The 27,112-nt window shown below is 38.6% G+C and overlaps 2 protein-coding genes across 2 annotated transcripts; both read left to right on the top strand.

Moving 5' to 3' along the window:
• The first annotated feature begins 239 nt into the window (after positions 1-239).
• surf2 (surfeit 2) lies at positions 240-4,990 on the top strand. Its single transcript, XM_034095906.1, has 6 exons — positions 240-391; positions 533-684; positions 866-969; positions 3,991-4,164; positions 4,358-4,500; positions 4,594-4,990. The coding sequence occupies exons 1-6, from the start codon at positions 317-319 to the stop codon at positions 4,684-4,686; spliced, it is 741 nt and encodes a 246-aa protein (XP_033951797.1). The 5' UTR covers positions 240-316; the 3' UTR covers positions 4,687-4,990.
• A 2,165-nt stretch (positions 4,991-7,155) lies between these two features.
• surf4 (surfeit 4) lies at positions 7,156-15,442 on the top strand. The gene is made up of 6 exons (XM_034095904.2): positions 7,156-7,406; positions 9,807-9,993; positions 10,982-11,058; positions 11,144-11,187; positions 11,914-12,100; positions 12,700-15,442. The coding sequence occupies exons 1-6, from the start codon at positions 7,359-7,361 to the stop codon at positions 12,964-12,966; spliced, it is 810 nt and encodes a 269-aa protein (XP_033951795.1). The 5' UTR covers positions 7,156-7,358; the 3' UTR covers positions 12,967-15,442.
• Positions 15,443-27,112: the final 11,670 nt, after the last annotated feature.

The following is a 27,112-nucleotide window of genomic DNA, read 5'->3' on the forward strand; positions in this document are numbered from 1 at the left end:
ACATTTATATAATACTAGTGTGCCTCTACATCTTATTTGATCAGTTTTCCTATGAAGAATACTGAAAACGTAAAGCTTTACTTGGATAACCAACATTTATTTAATCAAATTGTCCTGTTTATAAGTTAAATACAATTAAAGCTGAATAGCTTAATCCAATCGTTAAAGCTGACCTACCTAACTTTGGTCAGTAGATGGCGCCAACAAATCATGCAACAGAGCCTGACCCTTTGCCCACGTGTAGTCACTATTTCCTGTAAGGGGTTGGACTATTCTATACACACCGATATATCTGTTTTGATTAGTTATTTAAGCTATGGAGGAATTACCTGCGGACGTCAAAGCCTTTCTTCTTAACCACCCTTTCCTCCAGTTTACAGATGGCAAAAAGGTTGGCGAGCTAATTCCATCAGATCTCACGAAACACACTGTCGTACAATGTGATGCTAGCCGTAATGCTAAATGATCACATGGACCCATGCAGGGTGAAGTGTTGTGATGATTGCATGGTCACCTAATTTGTTGTTTTCAGATCAAATGCACTCTGAATGGCCATGAGTTTCCATGCAACCTGACGGAGCTCCAGGCGTTTACTAAAGGGAAGAAATATGAGAAACTGAGTACGACTGCCGAGTTCAACTACAGACAGTATGAACCACATGTTGTACAAAGCTCAAAACAACCGTAAGGAAGAATAATGCTTATACCATATTATTTATAAAGACAATCACATTTCTAATCTTACTTGCAGAAATTGCACTAGGAATGCCATAATGTATCATCACTCAGAACATGTCTTAATGCGTGTAGCTATCTGCATTTGTGTGATATATCTTTAATGTGATGTCTCCTGTCTGTTTCCCAGAAAACAGCTCTTCTGTAGGCTGACCCTCAGACACCTTAACCGACAGCCTCATCATGTCCTAAGACATGTCAACGGGAAACGCTTCAAGAAAGCCCTCGAAAAATGTCAGTCCATTACTTATCTGCATGCATGTCACCTTGTTCTTTACAGGTTGTGATCTAGTAGGTATAGACTGCTTTTGAACAGTAGAGTATGTTAGAACAGTGGTTCTCAAACTTTTTTCAATAATGTACCCCCTTTGAAAAAAAATTCAGCCAAGTACCCCCTGATCAGCGCAAAAACTATTTGTTAAGGAACAAATGCCTATATAAAGAGGTACAGTACAGCGCTGCACCACCAGTGTCTGATTTATTAAAACAACAACCTTGTAACTGAGAAACACTTAAATGCTACATTTCAAATGTTTACAATCCATCACTAAATTCATGGCAAACCAATTTTAACATCAAGCAATAACACTAAGACGACATTAGTTGCATTGAACTGATCTTTTTAATAAATTGTACTTACAATGTAGTGAGAAACACGGGCTTGTGCTTCACTGAGGATCTTTGTCATTCTGACAGGGAGGCAACTGCAGTTATTATACTTCGAGTTTTGAAATATGTGTAACTCTGTTTATATAAAACCCACACCGCTCAAACTTCCTTACTTTTCCCAAAAATTGTATATTTATTTATTTTGGGGCATGGGGAATGAAGAGAAACAAATATATGAGCATTTTATGAGCATGGGATTTTGACCCCTCATATAAACATTATGCCTAATGCTGCGCTATACTCTGCGGCCGTTGCCAAGCAACGCTTATTGTTTAGGTGTCCTTTGATAAGCAGGCAGTCATATAATTAGCTAGATCAGATAGATTTGGACATAAACGCGAGTGAAGTATAACCGGACGCGAGAGAGAGATCAGAGATCAGATCAACTGCTGCTGACGGAGAACACGCAGCTCTGCATGATCACAGCTCCCCCGCTGTGACGGACCGTCAGGGTCAGCTCTAGAACAAATCGAATGGGGGGGCAATCATTTACCATGGGGGGGCACACACTGCCGTCAACAACCAACACACAAACACCAACGCAACTTCAATTAAAAAAAATATGCTGTAAAGTCTATTGTCTTTCACACACATTGCAGGGGTGTAGTGCTATTTCCTAGCGCACCTATGACTTGTGCATACATGCACGGTTGTGGCACAACCACCAAAACAGAAACATATGGACATAGGCCACCATATAAAAAGGGTCTGGGGGCATGCTCCCCCGGGAAGATTATTTTTAAAATATTGAAGTTAAATGCATCAATCTGGTGCACTTTGAGAGCAAAATGAAGAGATCTATGGATAGCCTACATCTCTCAGCATCCATATGAAACAGAACTGTACACAGATTTACTTTTTCTTTATGGATATTTGACTAATTACTCCCCTTTTAAACTGTATTCTTGTGTTACTGTCCTATAGTATTTCATACCCGTTTTTCATTTATTCTTTTATTTTTTAAATAACTATAGGCTAATGATCATATACATGTGTTCCTCGCAAATACTTGTTTACATAAATGGTGACCAAACCGTTTGAGACCCACTGAGATAACTTACACTAAAGTGAACTATCTAAACACTGAGAGAGTCCTTACCTCACTGAGCTGAAGTTATACGATCCTCTCAGTCTGATAGGAGAGGACTCTCCTCCACCTTGGTGTAGAAACAGCTCTTTATATCTGTTAGCATAGCTAGCTAACCAGATGCTAACAACAACATTCCACGTTACCGCTCGCGCACTCACAAAATGCGATCGTGCCACACACACACAGAGCCGAGCTTGAATGAAACACAGACCCAGAAGTAGGCTACTTGTACTGTACTGTATATCATATTATTTTCGATGGCTTTACTGTATAATCAGTGTAACAGATGAACAGATTGCCACCGGCTTTCATCTAAAACACACAGCCACGTAATGATAACAAAACAAAAGTCGGGGGTCATTGGTCAAGCAACACACCAATCAGAGAGCAGCAGTGAGCACACCTCAGGCTGTTTTATATTTGTATTCTTTATTTCTGATGTATTTCACACAAAAAACCTTTAGTGGAAACGTTTTCACTTATATGATTTAAAAAAAAAACGGCAAAGTGACAAGGCTTGCCCACCCTGCGTTGGGGGGGCACAGTGACTCATTTGGGTGGGCATGGCCCTCGTATGACCCCCCATGACGCCGACCCTGCGGACCGTTGAGCGGAGCAAAATTAAATACACTAAGAGTTAGACCTAACACACTTAGCTATTTCATCTACTCTGGAACTAGCTAAACTAGTTATAAATATACGTATTCTTTACTGTCGGGTCACTTATTACAGGTTCAGCGAGCTGCACGAGACTGACGGGCTGTCAGGAGAGGGAGAGGAAAAGAGAGCACCCTGTTTATTTTTCCCATTTTATTATCCAGAATTACTGTAAACCTTTGAATAAAGTAGTTCATCTACTAATAGTAGTTTGTTGAAATGCATAACTTATGTTGTTTTTTTCATTAACATAAAATAAATCTCACGTACCCCCTGCAGTACTCCAATGTACCCCTAGGGGTCCGCGTACCCCCATTTGAGAACCACTGTGTTATACAACCTTCGTGACACAGACTTTTCGTGTGATATTCTAATCCGGGAAGGAAATGGAAGCTATCATGATGATCGGATTACTTAAAAAATGTATTTCTATGGTATCACTGTTATGATCAAGAGAATCTTTCTAAATCTGCTCAGGCAGTCATTTTGTGACAATATTCACATAAAGATTTGTACTGATGGACTTCACCATCTATTTGATATGTACACTGTAGTATTATTTCAGTTCTTGTCAGTGTTGCCATTGTACCTTGGTTCTTAGAAACTCATTGATAATATTACTAAATGTTTATCACGCCATTCTTTTTAGAGCTATATGTTTGCCTAGCAGTTACACATAATTGAATCTGGGCATTCACATCTTTTAAGTTATGAATAGACAAAACACATTAAATTGTTCTCTCAGTATGATCAATATTGAGTCAAGCTATTCAACCTCAGAAATATTTTATTATTTACACTTTCAACTTACTAACATGACTGTCTCATTCCTGCTCTAGATGAGGAGTGTGTGGAGCTAGGGATTGATTATGTTCCAGCAAGACAACAACGGAAAAAGCCCAGAGACCCTGAAGAGGAGGCCAGTCGGGGGAAGACCTCCACACATGCGGGAACTTCATCGAGTGACGAGGATCACAGTGACTCAGAAGACAGCATGAGTGACCTCTACCCCCGTCAGTAGATGCACACACTGTAGACATCTTTGTCCACTTTTTATTATGGTTATTATGTCTAACTGTGCATCCCGGTGGTCTGCAGAATTTAACTCCAGGCAAAACCTCTTGAATTAAATCACTTGTCCGTCTGAATGGTGGCTTTTAGGATAGGAGTTTTAGTTTGCTGTAACCCTGTTATATGTTCCCACAGCTACGATGTTCAGTTTAAAAGACGAGCCAGAAGAAGTTGTAGAGGGTGAAGCAGCTAAGGAGGAAGATGACTTCCAGACAGATGAAGATGAAGAGATGGAGGTGGAGGTGGACACGCAGGTGCAACAGCAGAAACGCAAAAAGGTCTGTAGAAATCTACAATCAATTTTGTTTTTTTGTGTAATTCAATTCATGTTCAAATGTTGTTTTAATTATTGTTTCATTCATTTTTTTTAGGAACAGGGCGGGGGTGGTCTTCAGAAGAAATTCAGAAATAACCGCTGGAAATCGGGGCGTAAGAAACCAGTTAAAGTGCCCAATGGACAGTAAAAAGAGAAACCATATACATATAGTATTTTTATAACTGGTAATCTGTCAGGGATTTACACAGCACGACCAGTTTGTAGGAGTATTCCTTTCAGAACCAGCCTGACCTTGTCCTATGTGAACATCCTTTCGATCTTTCATATTTTCTGCATGTGAAAATGTGTCTGTTGTCAGAGGTGTGATGTTGCACAGTTCTAAAAGAAGATGTGATAGTGGCAGTAAACACATCATTTTGACTGGATAAGTTGTATTGTCTGGTTTGCAACCAAGTGTTCTAGTATAAAATACAACGATTTGGATTTACAAACATTGTCTGTGTTCTCTTTATTTCATTGCCTGAAGAAGATGAACATAAATATAGATCTTTATAAAAAGTGACTTTAGCAGGTACAGTATGAAAAAGCTATTAGCAAGTCATTTGAAATTTGGCATGCAAACAGTTTTGACAGCTACATCAGCTTTCAGTATGATGTTAAGCTGTAGATAACAGCTCTTCCAGTTTCTTTTAATGTTTCCCCCATGATGTACACATTTTCTCTACAAAAACATTAAGTTGAAGACTATGTGAAATTACTTCGCCCAAGCATTGCATTAATTCATCTAGTTAAAATGTAATTAAGAATTGTAAAATATCTTGTGTAACCACCAAATTGTTCTTCTTAGCCTCGTCATCATTTGCTATCAGGGAGTGTACATATGACTTTCCCAAGGCTTTGGTCTCGACAGTTAAAGAGCCACAGTGCCTCCTTCAGATTTCCCTCCACAAAGCTGCAGCCAGGCATTTTTAGCAAATAAGAAGCAGCATTAATAGTTAGTTGAAGGCAGAAATTAATAAATATTATGACTAAAATTCATTACGTAAGTCAAATAATTCTATCTATAAATAGACATTTCCAATAAAAGAGTAAAGTTTATTATAGAAAAATAAGAGGCATGTTTTACTAAAAGTAGCAAGAACAGTGTATACATACTCATTCAAAATCTAACTTGTATTAAAGTACAAGATAAGTAAAAATATTTAAAATAGACTTCAATTGCCAAAAGTAAAAGTACTTATTATGCAGAATGGAGCATTTTTGAAAAATACTATTATGTAACTCTTAGTTAAATTATATTGTTCACTGCTCCTGAAAACTGGTACTCAATTACATTTCATCACTTACTAAATGTGCCAGCTTTACTTTTATAAAAGGATTAATAGACCATAATAAACATTTTTAGCAAAGAGGAATGAACAGGCATTGTAAAATATCTTGTGTGACCACCAAATTGTTCTTCTGAGCCTCGTCATCGTTTGCTATCAGGGAGTGTACATATGTTTTAAGACTTTCCCCAAGGCTTTGGTCTCGACAGTTAAAGGGCTGTTACCCTGCTGAACTCTGCCCGCTGACAGACTCAATCCCATACCCACCACCCACCTGTTTATATATTTTACTGTCAATGCCGTTTACACTGTATATATTCATCTGTTTATAGATATTTATAATTATTCTATTTATAATAATTCCATGTATAATTATTCTCATTATGTAGACTCCTGCACTGCTTTTTTGCAGTTCTGGTCAGATGCCTAAACTTACATTTCGTCACTAGTACTGTATACGTAATGACAATAAAGTTGAATCTGAAGAGCACAGTGCCTCCTTCAGATTTCCCTCCACAAAGCTGCAGCCAGGCATTTTTAGCAAATAAGAAGCAGCATTAATAGTTAGTTGAAGGCAGAAATTAATAAACATCATGACTAAAATTCATTACATTATTTGACTTGTGTGTGCAGCTTTTACTTCAGTGAAAAAGCCTGGTGTTTTTGTATTCATTCATTTACATATTCAATAATTGTATTTTGTTTGAATAAAGTACTTTGACATTATGATTTTCAAATGCAGCTTTAGTTACAACAGGTTTTCTCATTAAGACATTTCTATTGGTATCTTAGACTTAGAGTCTAAGTCTAAGATACCAATAGAAATGTTAGAGCATAACAACAAATGAAGAATCATAAAAGCAGTAAGTCAAATAATGATATCTTTAAATAGACATTTCCAATAAAAGAGTAAAGTTTATTGTAGAAAAATACATCAGTGTCTAAATACTCATTCAAAATCTAACTTGTATTAAAGTACAAGATAAGTAAAAATAATAGACTTCAATTGCCAAAGGTCACTTACTAAATGTGCCAGCGTTACTTTCATAAAAGGATTAATAGACCATAATAAACATTTTTAGCAAAGAGGAATGAACATCTGTCCAAAAAGTGAAACCATCCATATGAACTACTTTACAGTGTGCAGCGTTTGCAAGGCTGAACAAAGACACATTCTACAGATTATGGTAACAATGAATTGAGGTGAGGTGAAGATAATAATCCTGTGCTCATTTCATCAATAAAAACCTGTAAACAACACTGAAGCTGGTTCAAGCCCCTGTACGGATCAGTATACGTGGCATACAGCGGTTGCAGTACCATCTAGGGGGGCTCTCACTCGTCAAATCGCGGGGCATTGTGGGGCGGAGGCGGCCTTTCTCTGCGTTCAGGCAATCGGGAAATCTTCAAGTAAATAACGTTAACCGGTGGGAGGAGCAGTTCAAACGCTGCCTGCAAAAAATACCGAACACATCAAAATTGTGTTGCGCTGATCTTTACTTATTAAAAATAATCGTTATATTAACGAAACATGGGGCAGGAAGAACTCATGAACACAGCCGAAGACGTGGCAGACCAGGTAACTTCAGTTTTAGCACGACAGTTAGCCGCTGTTAGCATGTAGCGGCTAACTAGTTTCTCTCTGCATGAAGTAGCGTCAGCTCTTCCTAACTGTTTCCTGGAACGCTGTGAAGCCTTTTCAATAAGTGTTTTTACCGTTAGCATGCTTATTTACGCTAATGTTTTTGCATGACAACTGGTTGAGGTGTTGTCATGTGTCTCCAGATGGGTCCATGGGCTAACATTATTATTTCACACAGACAGAATGAAACTGACATATGTTTGGGAGCGAACAACCTAGTTTAATCAATATCAATGAGGAATTTGCTACATATATGTGCCAGATAGTTATCTTGTCGTCTCCTTCTGGTTTATTAGTAATATCTAAGCCAGGCAGTGCCAGACAGCAGTTGGGAAATTACTCGGCTTAGCCTCCAAGTTATTGGCTAATACTTATTAGACATATTTGGTTTTAACCCCGTTAGTGTTTGACATTGCTGGTGGCTTAGAGTTGCAACATATCTCAGAAGCATTTGGTTTTCCTAATCTTAGCTTCTGCATGTGGCCTTGACTCCACACAACTCACCAAATAACTGAATATAAACATTACCTTCACTTTTTTAAAACATGCAACAGCTGCCTTGTATAGTTGTGTCTGTCTGTTTTTGTTGTACTGATATGACTTCAGGCAATGCTCTGATCTATTAGAGTTGAGCTGAGTTATCAATATCAGATGTCAGGTTTGTGTCACTCATGGTCCTGTGAAGAATTTGGAAAAAGTCCCAGAGCTCTGATTTTGTTTCTTGTACCTTCTGTCCTTTTTAAAAGTTACTGCAGTCTGGCTGAAAAGAGTTGTGTGCAGTAGTGTTGGATTTATGTCCTTGTTTTGTTGCTGGATAAGCAACCTTTTTTAAATCTCATTTTAGTAGTACTGTCAGTTTAATCATCAAGTACTAGAGTACGTTTTGTGTCTGTTATGGCAGCTGTGTTGACTGAACTCAATCGATATGCCACACACTGTAGCTCTTCCCTAATCTAATCACAACTGATTAAGTTATACACTCCTATCACGAGTGTGTATTGTAAAACATTCAGAAAAAGGGAACCTGCACTTTTTTTCTTCATTTGCTTAACAAACTCTGCAAGCCCATTTTGACCCAAGCTAACATGTTTCTTACACGTTACTTTACAAAATGGTCTATTTCTAGGCTGTTGCAGCGACCTCGGATTGGCTCCCACTTCATCCATTCATGTACCAAATAGCAGTCGTCATAGTGGGAGTTGGTGGACACTGATAGGCTGCCGGGGTCTGACAGTGCTGATGTGGACTGCTCAGTAGGAGGAGCTGTGGGCAGTACACTATACCTCTACTATGTCACTATACTATCTAAGGATCAGTTCATGAATTGTGTTTGAGAAAAGATCGTAGGGTATTTTATTGTTTTTTTTAAACCTTCATCACACTTCAACTAAAAATAATTTACCATCAAGCTATTTAGGGTATTTTGAGGATTTGTTATTTTGTTGACAACAAAAGAACTTAAACACTGGGAACATTCTGCCTTTTGAAATTGGTGCAAAAATGTTCATAAGCAGTTGTATGATCAGTTAGTATACCTTTGTAGGTTTTGTTTTTTGCTTGAATATTAAAGATGGGTATTCTGAATGGGTAGAACATCATGTACAGATTGACCTCTTTACCTCTTCTTTTAATTTTAAACATTTTATAATAAAAAGTTGTTGTTGTAATGAAATGATAAAGAATCAATATTGTCATCTAAATAGCAGCTATGTCAAACCGGGCTACTTTAGTCTTAAAGTGGATTAAAAGGTAAAAAGACCAACACTGATCCACTTTGTGTACTTATGTTACACATTGCAGTTCCCCGGGTTACTAAATCAAAGTAAAAACGTTCTCCACAGGAAGCACACCATCTGCCATATCTTCAGGTTATGGTGTTCGCTCTCCTTTTTTACAAGGGTCAGTGCTATGTGGCACTAGGGTTTCTCTGGAATTAATTGTTGCCAGCTAAGCCTATCCAAGGCAGCAATTCAGTGTTAAGTGACTGTTGCGACATTCACTTCGCCTTGTGGGTTGATTCCCATTCATATAATTGGCCATGTAAATAATAATTACTAGCAGGCCTGATGACTTATTTTCTTTTAATGATTTTAAACTCTTGTTAATATTGTTGGCTTTTTTTAAAGGAGTCTTTAGGTGACTGTCAAATACAGTTGAGTGACATTCAGCTTTCTGTGTTACAGCTTGGGCACCCAGTAATGTTACGTCTGAGTTCTGCTGTTGGAGACGAGCTCAGCGAAGCCTCAGAAACCACATCCTTTGAATCTTCCTCTTTGCACAATAAGCCATCCTGTTTCTTGTCAATAACTTCTCCTCTTATCTTCCTCTTTTGCCCAGTTTCTGCGGGTAACAAAACAGTACCTGCCGCACCTGGCACGTCTCTGTCTCATCAGCACCTTCCTGGAAGATGGCATCCGCATGTGGTTCCAGTGGCACGAGCAGAGAGACTACATTGAGGTTACCTGGAGCTGTGGCTACTTCCTGGCCACGTGCTTTGTGCTGCTTAACCTCGTAGGACAGCTGGGTAAGTGAAAGGGAGGCAGTGCTCTGTGAGGTTACTGTCAGGACATGATATTAGATTTTGAAAGTAAGAAGTGGCATCTTTTGGTCGGGTTACTGGGTGGAGTATTACACAACACTAACCAAAGGATGTTGCTTTTGTAATGCTAGCAATACAAGAGTGTGCTTGAAGTAGTGGAAGCTAAGAGCTTTACCAAAAATGTAAGACATCAGTTTCAATATGAAAAACAATTTGTGGCATTCTCAAACATTTAAATAGGTTTATGATTCAGGGCAAATATGTATAAAGTAGGAAAAATTGACAAAAGTGCTTTTCGGCCCAATTGTTTCCACACAAGTTGTGCAATAGATACAAACACAGTGAACTTCACTTCTGGGTCGTAAACCATCAAGCAGATTAGAGAGGTCACAGATAAATGACAAGACTTGAATGAGCCTAAAAGGCAGCTTACCTGTCCACGGATCACTTCAGAATTGCAGTGTGAAAATGCCTCCCTGAACTCATTAAACACATCGAAAACTGCCTCCCAAATACATTTTTTAAAATTATTTTTAAATAGTTAAATAAAGCAGCACCCACACAACTCAGTGTGACTTCACTTTTAATACGCCAAATCTAGAAACCATTGTACTTCTCTGCCAAAAATGCTGTTCTTTAATGTGATGTCTATGATCTAACAGAGAAATTATAACTATTACTGTTGTATTTCAATTTGTCGTTATAAAGAAGAAAGTTGAAAGCCAACGCTGTGTGTGTGTGTGTGTGTGTGTGTGTGTGTGTGTGTGTGTGTGTGTGTGTGTGTGTGTGTGTGTGTGTGTGTGTGTGTGTGTGTGTGTGTGTGTGTGTGTGTGTGTGTGTGTGTGTGTGTGTGTGTGTGTGTGTGTGTGTGTGTGTGTGTGTGTGTGTGTGTGTGTGTGTGTGTGTGTGTGTGTGTGTGTGTGTGTGTGTGTGTGTGTGTGTGTGTGTGTGTGTGTGTAAAAAAAACAAACAGGTGGCTGTGTCCTCATCCTCAGTAGAAATTTTGTACAGTATGCCTGCTTTGGACTGTTTGGCATCATAGCGCTACAGGTGAGAACAATCATATTACATTTCTATTGTACACAAGCAATGTATCTTTGTAACTAATCCTTATTTATTTTTGTACCCCTACCAGACTGTTGCATACAGCATTTTATGGGATCTTAAATTTCTGATGAGGTAAGTGTCAGTCGTAAAACAAACTCTATTTGTATTTATTGGAATATTTACATCTGGTTTGACCTGTTTTTTGACTCCTAGACATAAAAAGCCTGTTTCATTTGTTTGATGCTAATATACATACACATTTTGAATTTTAAATTGTACTGCTCCTGTTCACAGTTCAAAACTAACCTAATTCATTTGGCACTATGTAATGCTTTTAGTGCAGCATTGGACATTTTCACTTGCTATGGTACTAAATGAAAAGCGACTCAGTTGTCAAGCAGAACCCATTCATTACTGTGAGCAAGACCTGCGATTTATTTAAACATCAACAGGACAGAACAGTCTACAGCCATCAGAGAAATCCCATAAATACAGTTCTACAGTCGAGTTTTGCTGTTTCTGCTTTCTGTATGTTTTAATTCATGTGATGTTGGTCGTTAGTATGAAGTCAGGGCAAATGTAAGTGCTGGAAGGAGAAGTTATGCAATTGTTTAGCACTGGTTACTTTTAAAGTAAGTTAAAATATCAATATGGGCTCTGATTGGCGTGACCAAATCAGTAAGTGTTTATTTGGAAAAAATAACAGATTCATAATATTAAGAAGAACATGTTGCAGCCACACTGATCAACCTCTGAGTGTCATTAATGAGTTCCTTAAGATTAGTACAATGTTGTGTGTTTTTCAGATGTTTTATGACTGGCATTGTCCTAAAGTAACCCTCCTCTCTCCTCTCCCAGAAACCTCGCCCTCGGAGGGGGTCTGCTGCTGCTGCTGGCCGAGTCTCGTTCGGAAGGAAAGAGCATGTTCGCTGGAGTGCCCTCCATGGGAGAGAGCTCTCCAAAGCAGTACATGCAGCTGGGCGGTCGAGTACTGCTAGTGCTCATGTTCATGACTCTGCTGCACTTTGACTCCAACTTCTTCTCTGTGAGTACTGACAACAACATAAACAGTTTTAACATGGATGGATATAACATCTTCAGACCAATGCAACGCCACCAAAAACATATCGATAAAGACATAAACATAATTAGATTAAGAGTTCAATTAAAAACATTTATGATTTTAGGAAATATGCTTATTTACTTTCTTGCCAAGAGTAACGCAGCTACTCCCATGTCTGTGTGCTATGTGAATATAAGTTATTTATAATAAGCTGGAAGCAGCGGAAGCGGCTAGCCTGGTTCTTCTCAATGGTAACATATGTTGTCTTACACCGTAAGTGCTAAATAATTAACACAATACGTCTTGGTTGTTTAAATCTGTATAAAAAACAGAGTCAAAATGACAATTCTGTTGACAGAGGGAAGACGGAGGTAGAAGAAGTATAAAACAAATGAAATGTACTAGGATGACTCACATTCACTTTCCAAACCTTCCACAACAGTTAAGCTTTTGAGGTTCTATTCATTTTAGTTCAGTGAGTCATTGCAAATGAATTTGCATACTGATATGTCTATTTTACATGATAACCGCACTCTGTAACGTGCAGATCTTCACGCAGCTACTTAAACATTCTTCCACAGATCCTGCAGAACATGGTTGGAACCGCCCTCATCATCCTGGTTGCCATCGGCTTCAAAACCAAGCTGGCGGCTCTGACCCTCGTCATTTGGCTTCTGGCCATCAACATCTACTTCAACGCCTTCTGGACCGTCCCCGCCTACAAGCCCATGCACGACTTCCTCAAGTACGACTTCTTCCAGACCACCTCGGTCATCGGCGGTCTGCTGCTGGTGGTGGCACTTGGACCTGGCGGAGTGTCCATGGATGAGAAAAAGAAGGAGTGGTAGGCAAAGGGGGTTAAGACGAGAGGATTGCACAGCACCACTAACTTCCCCCACCAACTGGGACACAAAGACCCTCCCTCTCCTCCAGCTCCCACCAACCAGGGTACAACAAGTCTTTTTTTTTTCTAGCTTATTTTTTATTTGGCCAAATCCACAGACACCACCTCGCCCATCTATGGACATTTTTTCTATTTTCCTCCAGACTAATATATTTGTTTTTTAGATTTTTTTTCTAAACCATACTTGTATGTCCTTTTCCCCCCATGACAACAAGAATACAAAAGGACCATGTATTTCAAAGTGCAAGGTTAACAACTAGTGGATGATGACTGGAAGAAGAGATTTATTTGTTCTGTGTGCAGAAGGAATGAAAACAATTTATTGTATTTTACGGGTGTTAGGCCATGAGTTATAATAGATTAATGTTCATATTTTCTGAATAAAACCATGTTATTGGATCAAGTGCAGCATTTTGGGTTTCCACCCGAGGATGTTGATCTTTTTCTGCCGTTGGATCTTGGAGTGTTTTGAGATTTTTCACCATAACGAACTTGTGCACTGATTTGACAGCAAATTGCATTGAATCTCCAGGTCTCACTTCCCATCTTTTTTTCACACCCTTTCAATACATCTGGTACACCTTCAGTCTCAATTGACTCTTGTTCATGGGATGTCGAGTCTGGGGGGACGTTGTATACAAAGTGGTGGATTGCAGTCATGCTTGATTGAAATTTCAATGCAATTGTTAGCTCCAGGACTTGTTATTGGGCACTTTGTACTGTACGTCTTGCAAATGCCTGACTAGTGAACTGTATTTGAAAGTATAATAAGGGGGGGAGGCTCAATGTTTGTGAAAAAAACATATTCTGCGATCTAGAAAAGCAAAGAGGACTAACAGAGTCACTAGCCATCCAGACATTGTCTTTTCTCTGTGTTTGTTGCCCTGTGTAAGAAAAAGTTAAAATAAAAAAAAAGTTCAGTGTATTGATTTTCAGATGTTTATATTGTATTTTCAATCATTTGTTTTTTTTGATTTTGTAAGTTCATGGTAACATTAAAATTCAAAAATATAAAGTCACTATCTCAAGATTTTAGCTCTTATTTTGTTCTTAGATTATGTTCCATAAAGAGGCTGAAGGACATTGTCGCACCATCGGATAATTATATTAATATAAATCATCTACATATGAGCCATGCATATGTTGTTGTATGGTTTTACAAACATGCAGTATAGTACATCCTTTCAAGTGCATTTCAAGTATAACAGAAATAAATGAATGAAAAGTAAAAAAAAACATTGGTTTTCCAGATTTAATATAACTTGCATTCTCTGTAATATCCAGAAGGGGGCGACTCACTGGTTACTGAAAAGATTTTGAGTGTGTAAAAGGCTATCAGAAACTGAACTTGGTCTCAATTGATTTATTACCTCCATAAACATTCCACTTTTAAGAGTATGTTTAGAATTGCTAGTTTCAAATCTTAGTTACATTTTGAAATGATAGTCTAATTAAGAGTTTAATAGAGGATTAAGCCGAGTTAGAGTTTGCTTCCCAGTTTCTAAGCGGCTCCATAGACATTTCCCTTCCAAGTGTACTATTTGAAACTAGTTTTTTCTTCTGTCCTCCCTTAATCATCTCCCAACAGATCAGCTCACATGTACTGTGTGAACCTTTGAACGGGACTGGGGCCTCAAAATACTTAACCACTATTTGGTTTATAGCTTGAGCTTGTTTACAAATAAGTTAAATCGAGCTCAACCTCAATCTTAACATAGCAGCCTAACAATATATCAGTTACCATTTTGAATGCAGGACATTTTATAAATTGGATTTTCACATGAATATATCGGTTATTTAGTAAAGCATCTGCATTTTTCTTATCACTTGTTTTTTGTAAAGAATATATATTTTATTGAAGGAAAGATGATAATGTTGAATTAAGGCCTACATTTGATGAAATAATCCACTCTTGTTTGTTATATTGTCAAGTTCATGGGATGCCACAGTGTGAGCCTTATCACAAGTAGCTGTCAATTTATGAAATGGGGGTTGCCGATTTTCAAGATATCTCTATATTGTATTTTCAATCATTTGTTTTTTTTGATTTTGTAAGTTCATGGTAACATTAAAATTCAAAAATATAAAGTCACTATCTCAAGATTTTAGCTCTTATTTTGTTCTTAGATTATGTTCCATAAAGAGGCTGAAGGACATTGTCGCACCATCGGATAATTATATTAATATAAATCATCTACATATGAGCCATGCATATGTTGTTGTATGGTTTTACAAACATGCAGTATAGTACATCCTTTCAAGTGCATTTCAAGTATAACAGAAATAAATGAATGAAAAGTAAAAAAAAACATTGGTTTTCCAGATTTAATATAACTTGCATTCTCTGTAATATCCAGAAGGGGGCGACTCACTGGTTACTGAAAAGATTTTGAGTGTGTAAAAGGCTATCAGAAACTGAACTTGGTCTCAATTGATTTATTACCTCCATAAACATTCCACTTTTAAGAGTATGTTTAGAATTGCTAGTTTCAAATCTTAGTTACATTTTGAAATGATAGTCTAATTAAGAGTTTAATAGAGGATTAAGCAGAGTTAGAGTTTGCTTCCCAGTTTCTAAGCGGCTCCATAGACATTTCCCTTCCAAGTGTACTATTTGAAACTAGTTTTTTCTTCTGTCCTCCCTTAATCATCTCCCAACAGATCAGCTCACATGTACTGTGTGAACCTTTGAACGGGACTGGGGCCTCAAAATACTTAACCACTATTTGGTTTATAGCTTGAGCTTGTTTACAAATAAGTTAAATCGAGCTCAACCTCAATCTTAACATAGCAGCCTAACAATATATCAGTTACCATTTTGAATGCAGGACATTGTATAAATTGGATTTTCACATGAATATATCGGTTATTTAGTAAAGCATCTGCATTTTTCTTATCACTTGTTTTTTGTAAAGAATATATATTTTATTGAAGGAAAGATGATAATGTTGAATTAAGGCCTACATTTGATGAAATAATCCACTCTTGTTTGTTATATTGTCAAGTTCATGGGATGCCACAGTGTGAGCCTTATCACAAGTAGCTGTCAATTTATGAAATGGGGGTTGCCGATTTTCAAGATATCTCTATTAGTAAAGTAACTCCATATCAAGAAATAAAAAAATCCCCATCGCTGAGCAACTGCTTGAATATAGTCTTCCCCCAGTGATTAAGTATAGCACTTCCCTAAAAGAAAAGATTAATTCAAACTGAATTTTCTCAAGTTTAGCAAAGAAGTGAAAGTAGATACACATTAGCAAATAACAATCACACAATGATATTATTAAAGTAAGTAAGTGAGTATAATATTTTTCTATTACAATTGGCATACATTACCAGCTACCTCTTTAATTCAATATGGTCCCTTTAAAAAAATATATTATACAGTATACTGCTACTTTTTTGTACCATGGTGTATTAATCTGCTATTTTGTGTTTTACTTATTCTGATCTCCTATTATTAATAACGTTTGCATACTTGGCAATTTTTTGTTTCTTAAAATGTAAGTCTGTTCTCTTCTCCCCCTTTATCTGCTGCTGTAATAATAATAATAATGTAATGTCCCTGTTGCGGGAAAATAAAGGATTTGTGATTTAGAACTAATTAATAATTCGTATAACTCAAGAATATCTTCCGGTGCATGACCGCGGTGAATTTAGTTTTAGGTTGGATATTCGACGGACATTCGCGGACCCGCCAGCAGCGTCAGTTTCCCCTGCTGCTGGCTGTATCAACTCACTCTCACTCCCTAAGCGTCCAATAGCGACGTTTGGTCAGTGTCCGTGGCGTCCAATTGTGACGCTCCTAGGCTCCTTCAGCGTCATAAAGGGACGCAAATAGCTTTCAACTGATTTCAATGTATTCCCATCTGCGTCGGGGTTTGACGCTCATGGAAGCACGGCATTCGTTTATGTCGGCTGCCGTTAAAGGTAATGTGAGCGTCCATTCCAGGAGTAAAGGATGGCAGAAGACACTACACTACCCAGAATCCCCAGCTATCGTTTGGACTACACCATGTGCTCTGTTTGACAAACCCGTGATAGTCCTCAAGCTCTGTGATTGGAGAGTGTGCTCCGAGGGTTAAGCCGATTCTCAGCACTTGAAATGGGATGGAACCACGGCAGACTGTCCAAAACTGGATTTGAACGGGTCCACCGCGTCCACCACTTTATTGATCCCAAGTTGGAACATTTGCGTTACATCAGCATGTGTAGCAGTTAAATATGCAGTTGTGTTTATTTGAAAATCATTTAGTATAATCACACAAATTCTGTGTTTTATATTCAACAATTCTGTGTTCTTTATTTATTGATTGTTCAATACCTGACAAGGCCGGAGATGAAATATCTACATACATCTTATAAGAGTATAATACATTATGTATAATATCAGTTAAAATAAGTGCTTCAACATAGTTAACATTGCTGGAGGTATGCACAAATATTGATAGATGTCTTGTAATGCACTATTGAGGAACCTGCAACCCAAGTTTTTCATTCAGTGCAGAACTACACCACAGTTGTGTAGGCCTATATGATATGTCAATAAACCTTAGAAAATCTTGAAATCTTGAAAGGGATGTGCAAAATAGTCATTACATACAGTCTTTAATTAACTATTAGTAGAGAATAACGAGTAATGAATATACTTTATAGGGATCGTATTAATATCTAATAATAAAAATAATTAAATTCAATAACATGCTTTAACCACCAGGTGTCCCTTTATATCAGCTGTGCACCTTTATGGTGTAAATACAGCCTATCTACCAATTGGATCAAATATAAAAGTGAGCCGAATTAGTGTTGATACTGCAAGGAGACGTATTGTGTGAAAAGAAATGTAAGATGTTGTTTAATGGCTGATATATATATGATCCACGTCACGTTTTCAGTTCCTCATGTTTGTCTTCTCATCAGGGCTCTATAGAACTACGGCAGATATGTAATATGTAATGCAGCCGAACCGTGTATTACAATGCCGTTGTGTGATGACTTTCAAAGAGAAAAGCAAGCACACTCGGAATAAGGTATTATTATTATTTTTAAAAAATGTTTTCGGTCTGTTTCCGGTATTTGTTAATGACGATGTGCTGTGAGATGTGAGACTGGAATTGCACAGGGGGGAAATAACGTAGGCTATCTTTAGATGCGGATTTTGTTAAACTAATATGTTTAGGCTGTGGACCAACACTATACATTGACGGGGAAGGGGGTAGCAATAAAAATAACACCATTAAACAGTTACACAACATAACAGAAATAATATCGATAGCAGCGTCCCTAGCAACCACCTTGGTAACAATGAAAACGTCGCGATTTCCTGAAGTAATCTTCGTAATAACTAGCAAACTAAAGATCATGTACATCCACTGCACACATAATCTGAAATAACAACTCATATTTCTCGCATCAAATGACATCAAAACGCATTTTAATGGCCAAACTAACTTTAAAATAGGCATTTTCTACCGAGAATAAAACGAATTTCGGCCATGTTTTCTTTTTCTGCAGGGAGAAATTTGAAGATCATGTGACATAGCCATCGGAATGAATGGTGTCTTCTGCCATCCTTTACTCAGAAAAAATATTTGTTTCTCCGAATCGAAGGGGAAAAATACAAAAGCATTGCACACAATTTAAACCAATCAATGTTGTGGAATTAACAAGGATAATCTGGTGTTTTTTAGTCGATGAGTAGTGCAGATATCACTGTAAAATCAATCGACAGTAAGAGGAATACTTACTTCCGGGTGTACAATTCTCCGTTATCCAATGGGAATGGACGCTCACATTGCCTTTAAGGGCAGCCGGCATAAAAGAATGCCGTGCTTCCATGAGCGTCAAATCCCGACGCAGATGGGAATACATTGCAATCAGTTGAAAGCTATTTGCGTCCCTTTATGACGCTGAAGGAGCCTAGGAGCGTCACAATTGGACGCTATGGACACTGACCAAACGTCGCTATTGGACGCTTAGGGAGTGAGAGTGTGTTGGTATTACGATGGGGAGATCTTCTCCGCGAAACGAGGCTTTCACTAGGGACCATCAACAAATGATTTTTCAATTACACAAGAACATTTTTCTTTTTAATAAATCGACAGCTTCCCGATCGAGTGAATGTGAAGCAAATCCACGCTAGAGCATGCATTTGTTGAACAAACCTCTTTTTATTGCATTTTAATACTTTAAATACGTTTTATTATTATTTTTGATGGACAAATTAGCTTATTTCTTCAATATCTTCCATGTCATGTGACCGATTCACTCAAAATCAATGTTGGGTCAAAGAACTACACTGGCTGAATGGGACACACCTCTTTTTATTGCATTTTAACACTCTAAATATTTTTATATTAATATTTTGATGGAAAAATTAGCTTATTTCTTCAATACCTTCCAGGTCATGTGACCGATTCACTCAAAATCAATGCTGGGTCAAAGAACTACACTGGCTAAATAGGACACACCTCTTTTTATTGCATATTAACACTCTAAATATTTTATAGTAATATTTTGATGGAAAAATGTGCTTATTTCTTCAATACCTTCCAGGTCATGTGACCTAATCACTCAAAATCAGTGCTGGGTCAAATAACTACACTGGCTGAATAGGACACACCTCTTTTTATTGCATATTAACACTCTAAATATTTTATATTAATATTTTGATGGAAAAATTAGCTTATTTCTTCAATACCTTCCAGGTCATGTGACCGATTCACTCAAAATCAATGCTGGGTCAAAGAACTACACTGGCTGCATAGGACACACCTCCTTTTATTGCATTTTAATACTTTAAATATTTTATATTAATATTTTTGATGAAAAAATGAGCCTATTTCTTCAATACCTTCCAGGTCATGTGACCGATTCGCTCAAAATTAATGTTGGGTTAGGGTTAGGAAAATACACAAGAAGAGGAACAATTTCCAAAGCCTTAACCAGTGGTGTCAGCAATTATTATTACACTATGTTAAGACAGACACCAGTAGAGGAAATAATGGCTGGTAACATAAGCAGAAGCCTCACCAAAGACGTGTTAAAGAAAATATCCTCTGAAGTGAAGAAAAGTGCAAGGCTCCACGATGACATGATGCTTGAACTTATCAAAAATGATCAAAGATATCAGCAGTCATGCATCATCAAAAGGCTATCTTCAGCACCTACAAATTGATCCGTTTGCTGTACATTTATACACAGATGCTGGAATAAAGATATTGACTGAGCACTTGAAAAAGCCAACACCTACGACTATACCTTGATGCCACAGGCAGCGTGATACAGAAAATTCCTGATCAAAATAAGCGGGTCTTGTATTATGCTTTGGTTTTTCCCGGAATGAATGCCTGTCACAGAACTGATCACCAACAGCCATTCCATTCCATCTATTTCCCATTGGCTCATGGAATTTAAAAGAAAGTTGTCTTACATAACAAAAAGAAAGATAGCACAGGTTGAGACAGATTATAGTTGGGCTCTGATAAACAGTGTGCTTCTGTCTTTTAACAGGGAAAATATGTCAGTGTACCTTGACAGAGCATTTGAGATAGTGTCTGGACAAACTGAACTGATTCCTAACTTCACTGTGCTGCATCTGTGCTCTGCTCATATCATGAAGGCTGTGTCACAAGCATTTGGAAAAAAAACTGTAGACAGAGGCACACAGGAATATGCAACATTCTGTTTTGCGTACATCCTGAACTGCACAAGTATGCAGGAATCCCTTGATGTTTTTTATCATATGTGTGTGTTTTTTGATGCAGAGTACACTCATTCGGTGAAACAGAGCAAAATGTACCTCAACAAGTGCATTTTGCAAACTCGGGACTTGAAACTGGAGGAAAGTGGACATGTAATGGGAGAGGAGGAAAGCAAAATGGAAACAAATGCTCATAGCATTATTGGAAAGTCCCCTTTTACACAAGCTTTTCAAGTCAGATGGGACCAAGCAGAGAGTGACATTCTCTCTGACGATCCTGTTCATGTAAAAAACCACTACCTCTGTCCTGGTGTCATTGATGCACTGTTAAAAAACTACATGGGGATCTTTCCATTGTGGAGTGGTTTGTTGCTTGGGGATCTGTCGCGACATAGAAAAGGTACCTCTAAAAAAGATGGAAGTCATAAAACCAGGGATACCAACTGCCATGTTGAGCTCTGGTTTGGATTGGTCAAACACTCCATCCTTTAAAAAAAAAAAAGTACCTGAGACCAGCTGAGTTCGTCTCCAAAATGTATGCCTCAATACAAGGAAGATATATAGAGCACATTGAGCAACACAATCTGCCAATGCATATTCTGGACAAAAACTTTGGACAAACTAGCAGGCCAGATGATGACCACGAGGAACAGTGGAACAAGCGGGAAAGTTATTCTGGTCACACCAAGTCCAAGTCCAAGTACTTAAATCCACCAAAAACACTACCCAACCCCAAGAGCCCACCTGCCACAAAGGTGAAGAAAAGAAAAGTGGACCAACAGGAAAAAGACGTACAGGGAAATGTGAGTTTCTCTAAGACTTACTATGTTCAAAGTGTGTAAATTGTCCAAATCAGACTTGAACTGAACTTGAACTGAACTTGAACTTAAACTGCAATTACAGTTTCTGTTCCTGAGCAGCCTGTTTAATGTCATTTAGTGAAAACTCTAAAAGGGACTGAGGTTAAATGCATAAATGTGTGTAAATTAGGGCTGTCCAGTTAACGCGTTAATAACGTGTTAACGCAAAAAAAAAAATTAACGCCACTAATTATTTTAACGCGATTAACGCATGTGTATTTTTTGTCCTCGGCCGCCCCGTAGTTTCAGAGCGCATCGAGTTTGAATCGGTTTGAATACCATCTACAAGCTGATGCTGACAGCCCCGCTGATGCTGACAGCCCCGCTCCTGCCGCCCGCTTGTGGCAGACTTCCACGCTCACCGGCAGGCACCGACTGGCCATCGGGAGGACCGGGAGGGTGTGTGTATGTGTGGCACGAGCGAGCGAGAGAGAGACCTTACGTGCATTGTTGTTGTTAGCATCTGGTGCTAGCATCTGGTGCTAGCTGCGCTAACGGATATAAGGAGCTGTTTAAATGAAAACAGAGGAGCGACATTTCGCCGACAACTGCGCCGAGCACTTGACTTTATGCAGGAAGCCAGACAGTGGGACATTGTATGAAAAGTCAGCACGGATAGTGCGCACAACATGATCACAGCGTCCAGGCAGCTCCCGTTCGAGCATATGCCTTGAGTTGCACATAGCTCCAACGATCGATCACACACACACACACACACACACACACACACACACACACACACACACACACACACACACACACACACACACACACACACACACACACACACACACACACACACACACACACACACACACACACACACACACACACACACACACACACACACACAGTATTGTATTATTGTATCAGAGAGGTTCCAGGTTGAATTGAGGCGAATATTTGTAATGTTCAGAGGTTGTTGTGTTTAATATTCATGAGAATATTTGTCATTGTTCAAATGATAATAAAATTAGCATAAAGCATATTTGTCCACTCATATGTTGATAAGAGTATTCAAAACTTGAAAAATATTCCTCTAAGGTACATTTCGAACAGATAAAAAATGTGCAATTAATTTGCGATTAATTGCGTTTAACTACGGACAATCATGCGATTAATCGCGATTAAATATTTTAATCGACTGACAGCCCTAGTGTAAATATTTAGAGTGTTAAAATGCAATAAAAAGAGGTGTGTCCTATGCAGCCAGTGTAGTTCTTTGACCCAACATTGATTTTGAGTGAATCGGTCACATGACCTGGAAGGTATTGAAGAAATAAGCACATTTTTCCATCAAAATATTAATATAAAAATATTTAGAGTGTTAAAATACAATAAAAAGAGGTGTTTCCTATTCAGCCAGTGTAGTTATTTGACCCAACATCGATTTTGAGCGAATCGGTCACATGACCTGGAAGGTATTGAAGAAATAAGCTCATTTTTCCATCAAAACATTAATATAAAATATTTAAAGTATTAAAATACAATAAAAAGAGGTATGTCCTATGCAGCTAGTGTAGTTCTTTTACCCAACATTGATTTTGAGTGAATCGGTCACATGACCTGGAAGGTATTGAAGAAATAAGCAAATTTTTCCATCCAATTATTAATATAAAATATTTAGAGTGTTAAAATACAATAAAAGAGGTGTGTCCTATTCAGCCAGTGTAGTTCTTTGACCCAACATTGATTTTGAGCGAATCGGTCACATGACCTGGAAGGTATTGAAGAAATAAGCACATTTTCCCATCAAATTATTAATATCAAATATTTAGAGTGTTAATATGCAATAAAAAGAGGTGTGTCCTATGCAGCCAGTGTACTTCTTTTACCCAACATTGATTTTGAGTGAATCGGTCACATGACCTGGAAGGTATTGAAGAAATAAGCAAATGTTTCCATCAAAAATATTAATAAAACGTATTTAAAGTATTAAAATGCAATACAAAGAGGTGTGTTCAATAAATGTATGCTCTAGAGTGAATTTGCTTCACATTCACACGATCGAGAAGCTGTCGATTTATTAAAAAGAAAAATGTTCTTGTCTAATTGTAAAAGTCATTTGTTGATGGTCCCTAAGTGAAGGCCTCGTTTCGCGGAGAAGATCTCCCTGTTAAACTGACACTGCTGGCGGGTCCGGGAAACTGATATGGAACGCCCTTTGCGTCACAATTCGCGCGTTTATTCGCGCGGATTAACGGGGAGGTCCGTTTATTCGCGCGAAACTACGCGCGAATAAACGGGGAGGTCCGTTTTATAAACGGGGAGGTCCGTTTAAGTTCAAAGTCTCAGTAACCAATCAGTGAAGAGCAAAACCAGACCAAAGCAATCTGTAGATGAAAAGTTCCTGACATTGTGAGGCTGGAAATTGTACGTTATTCCAGCTTCAGGGGACTATGTATTAATTTGGCTACAGATGTACTACAGATGTACTCATGTCATCCATTTTATTTTGGTGTTTCAGATTTGGTTTACCAACGTTTTTGGTTCACAAAAGTAGTGAAATATATGAATTACACTATAGGCCTATATAAATGTGTTGTTCGTGTCTAAAATGAAAATGTGTAAATTAGAATTTGGAGTAAAATAGTTCCATCACTCTACTTTCACCACAGAAAAGTTACATCAGGACTGATTCATGACTTCATATTCCATACTGAGGTTCATGTGATGTGTACAAATACAAATTGAGCATTACAACTTTTTTTTTTTAACCAACTATTTATGTTAACATAAGAAACAGTAACATCTCAATATTTACAATACAGGGTTCATACTTTTTCACCAATGATTTTAAATGACTTTTCCACGACCAAAAAAATGACTCATTCATGTGGCTAGCATGCGCTGCCTCGCCCATATTCTAAATATTGAATATGTTACAACACAGTTTGCATTTAGCACGTCTTGGGTCAATGTCTTTTGATAACCACAATTGGTACTTATTCTTTAGAAGCCATACATTGTTGAAACTGCACTTCCCTGGCATCTTTATATCAAATAGTAGCTCCTATAGACTAGAGGGCGTGATTGTAAACATCTCTCACCAGCGAAATACTGCCACAGTTGCGTCTGGCTACTGTGTAGGTGATGGTGCATGTGCTGCTGGTGGCTGTGTCGGAGGGAGGGAAGTGTGCTAGGCGAGACTTCTTTGCTGGCTGGGTTGATCGTGATGGCTGTGGTGGAGGCCTTTGTACCGAGGTGTATCTTAATCTTGTGGCAGGCACAGATGGAGGTGGAGGCAGCTGTAGTGATGCTGGTCCTCTGGTCCTTGGTTGTGATGGCTCTAGTGAAGGCCCTTGAGCCACGGTAGATCTTGACCTGGGTGCAGGCACAGATGGAGGTTCTTGCTGCTAGGCCCAGGCAGCTGTGAAATGGGAAAGAAATATAGGACAATAATTACTAAGTTCATTAAAATATAAAGTTCAAGTGGAATGTTTCTCCCCTCTCTCTCTATTTAACTATGTTACACCCACACAATGAAAGTACACTATTACTGTAATATTTACCTATCTTCAAATGGATCCTTGTTGTTGTTGCTGTATTCTCCAGGTTCTGATGCTCCATCTCCACTGCTGCTAGTGCTACAAGTCCGCTGTGCAGAGCTGCATATTGCATTCCATGACTTTTCCAGGTTTTTAATGACCGTACGAACCCTGACAATATCAGAACTTTCTCAACCAACTATTCATTATAAATGTAAAGACAGGGGGAGCAGTGCCATGGTCTTTGTCTGTCTTCCAAGACAGTGGGTCTGGCTGCTGTGTAGGTGGGGGTGATGGTGCATGGCAGGGCTCGAGCATAAGGACGTCCCGTCGTAGAAAAATAGTGTCGGGGAGGATAAAAAATAATTTTGGGACGAGTTAAAATAAAAATACCCTGCTAACTCTACTACAAACGGCGATGAAAATGAAACCGACTGCACGTTTTGTGTACCACACAGTTGCTGTGCCCGCAAATTTGCGGGTCTAGCTTTGTTCTGTTCGCGGGTTGAGTGATGTACAATGACAATGGCATCCCGTGGAGGAATTCTGAAATGTTTTACCGTTACATCACAAAAACGCACAGCAGAACCAGACCCTGGAGCGCCGGCCTCTTTATTTACTTACTCCTCTTCATCCCCTATGGGTAATAAGGCTGAGAAGAGAACTCTCCATCGTATTTAGTCCTTAGCAATATGCTGCGTCTCCCCATGTAGGGATGGGTACCGAGCCCCGGTATTAAACGGGCCCCGGGCCAGAATTATTAAAGACAGTGGGAACGTTAAGCTCCGACGTTATCTGACTTTTTATCGGTACCGGAGACATTTAAAAAATATATGTCATATATATTATTGCTACATACACATTATATCGCAGTTTTAGTTTCACCAACTCCGTTTCTAATATACAATAAGACTACACCATGCGTCTATGATGTATTTTTGAGCTTTCCAATCCAGATGAGATCTCTCTCCCGTCTGTGTGCGAGGGGACGGGGCCATTTGTAAAGGTCTCCTGACTGTGTTACAGACTGTCATCCTGGTTAGTGGTTACTCTGGGTTCTGTCTTCAGGACACAGTGTTGAATTTTTTTGTTAATTGGATGAGTAATTTTCTCATTTGTGTGTTTGTTTAAATATATTTGGCCTTTGTTTATGTGATTGAATGATTTACTCAAATAAAAAGGTTGATGAATTATAATCTAATGATTTGTATGATGTTTTATTTATGTTAAAGGTCACTTTGAATGATTTTAACTCATGATAATGTAGAAAAACTAACATTTTAAATTCGGGACGGTCCACATTAATTTCGGGACGGCTTATATTGTATTTCGGGACTGTTCCGGGAGGATGGGGAAAAAAGTTAGTCGAGAGCCCTGGTGCATGGGCTGCTGGTGGCTGTGTCGGCGGGAGGGAGGTGTGCTAGGCGAGACTTCTTTGCTGGCTGGGTTGATCGTGATGGCTGTGGTGGAGGCCTTTGTACCGAGGTGGCCCTTGAGCCACGGTAGATCTTGACCTGGGTGCAGGCACAGGTGGAGGTTCTTGCTGCTAGGCCCAGGCAGCTGTGAAATCGGAAAGAACTATAGGACAATATTTACTACTAAGTTCATTAAAATATAAAGTTCAAGTGGAATGTTTCTCAAGCACAAATAACAATGCACAACTCAAAATAAAATGGGGAGCAGGGCTCGCAATTAACGATGTCCCGATGCCCATACAAATTCCTACTGGGACACAAATCTATTTTGTTTGGGACTATTTCGGGACAGTGAATTGTTTTTTTTAAAGTAAACTTCAAAATGGGTGTTATTTGCAAAGTCATTGGGCTGTCAAATCATAGAATGCATTCTACGTCATCCACTCTGCTGCTGACTGCTGCTAGACTCACGCTAATGCAACGCTCACGACAGTTATAAACAGAAGAAAGAAATGCTGAGGTGGTTGAATAAACAGCCCCCTGTTGCAAGCCCCAATTCTGCCGACTCCCGAAACGAAAACATCCCAAGGCCTGGTCATGATGCACCGTCTTCCATTGTGGTAAA

Source organism: Pseudochaenichthys georgianus, chromosome 12 (genome assembly GCF_902827115.2).
Source record: "Pseudochaenichthys georgianus chromosome 12, fPseGeo1.2, whole genome shotgun sequence".
In the NCBI taxonomy this organism is placed as follows: Eukaryota; Metazoa; Chordata; class Actinopteri; order Perciformes; family Channichthyidae; genus Pseudochaenichthys; species Pseudochaenichthys georgianus.

Coding starts and splice junctions, on each gene's coding strand:
- surf4 (XM_034095904.2), top strand. CDS start 7,359: ATGGGGCAGGAAGAACTCATGAACACAGCCGAAGACGTGGCAGACCAG. Junction 9,994..10,981: donor TAACCTCGTAGGACAGCTGG/GTAAGTGAAAGG, acceptor AAAAACAAACAG/GTGGCTGTGTCCTCATCCTC. Junction 12,101..12,699: donor TTGACTCCAACTTCTTCTCT/GTGAGTACTGAC, acceptor ATTCTTCCACAG/ATCCTGCAGAACATGGTTGG.
- surf2 (XM_034095906.1), top strand. CDS start 317: ATGGAGGAATTACCTGCGGACGTCAAAGCCTTTCTTCTTAACCACCCT. Junction 392..532: donor AGTTTACAGATGGCAAAAAG/GTTGGCGAGCTA, acceptor TGTTGTTTTCAG/ATCAAATGCACTCTGAATGG. Junction 4,165..4,357: donor CATGAGTGACCTCTACCCCC/GTCAGTAGATGC, acceptor ATGTTCCCACAG/CTACGATGTTCAGTTTAAAA.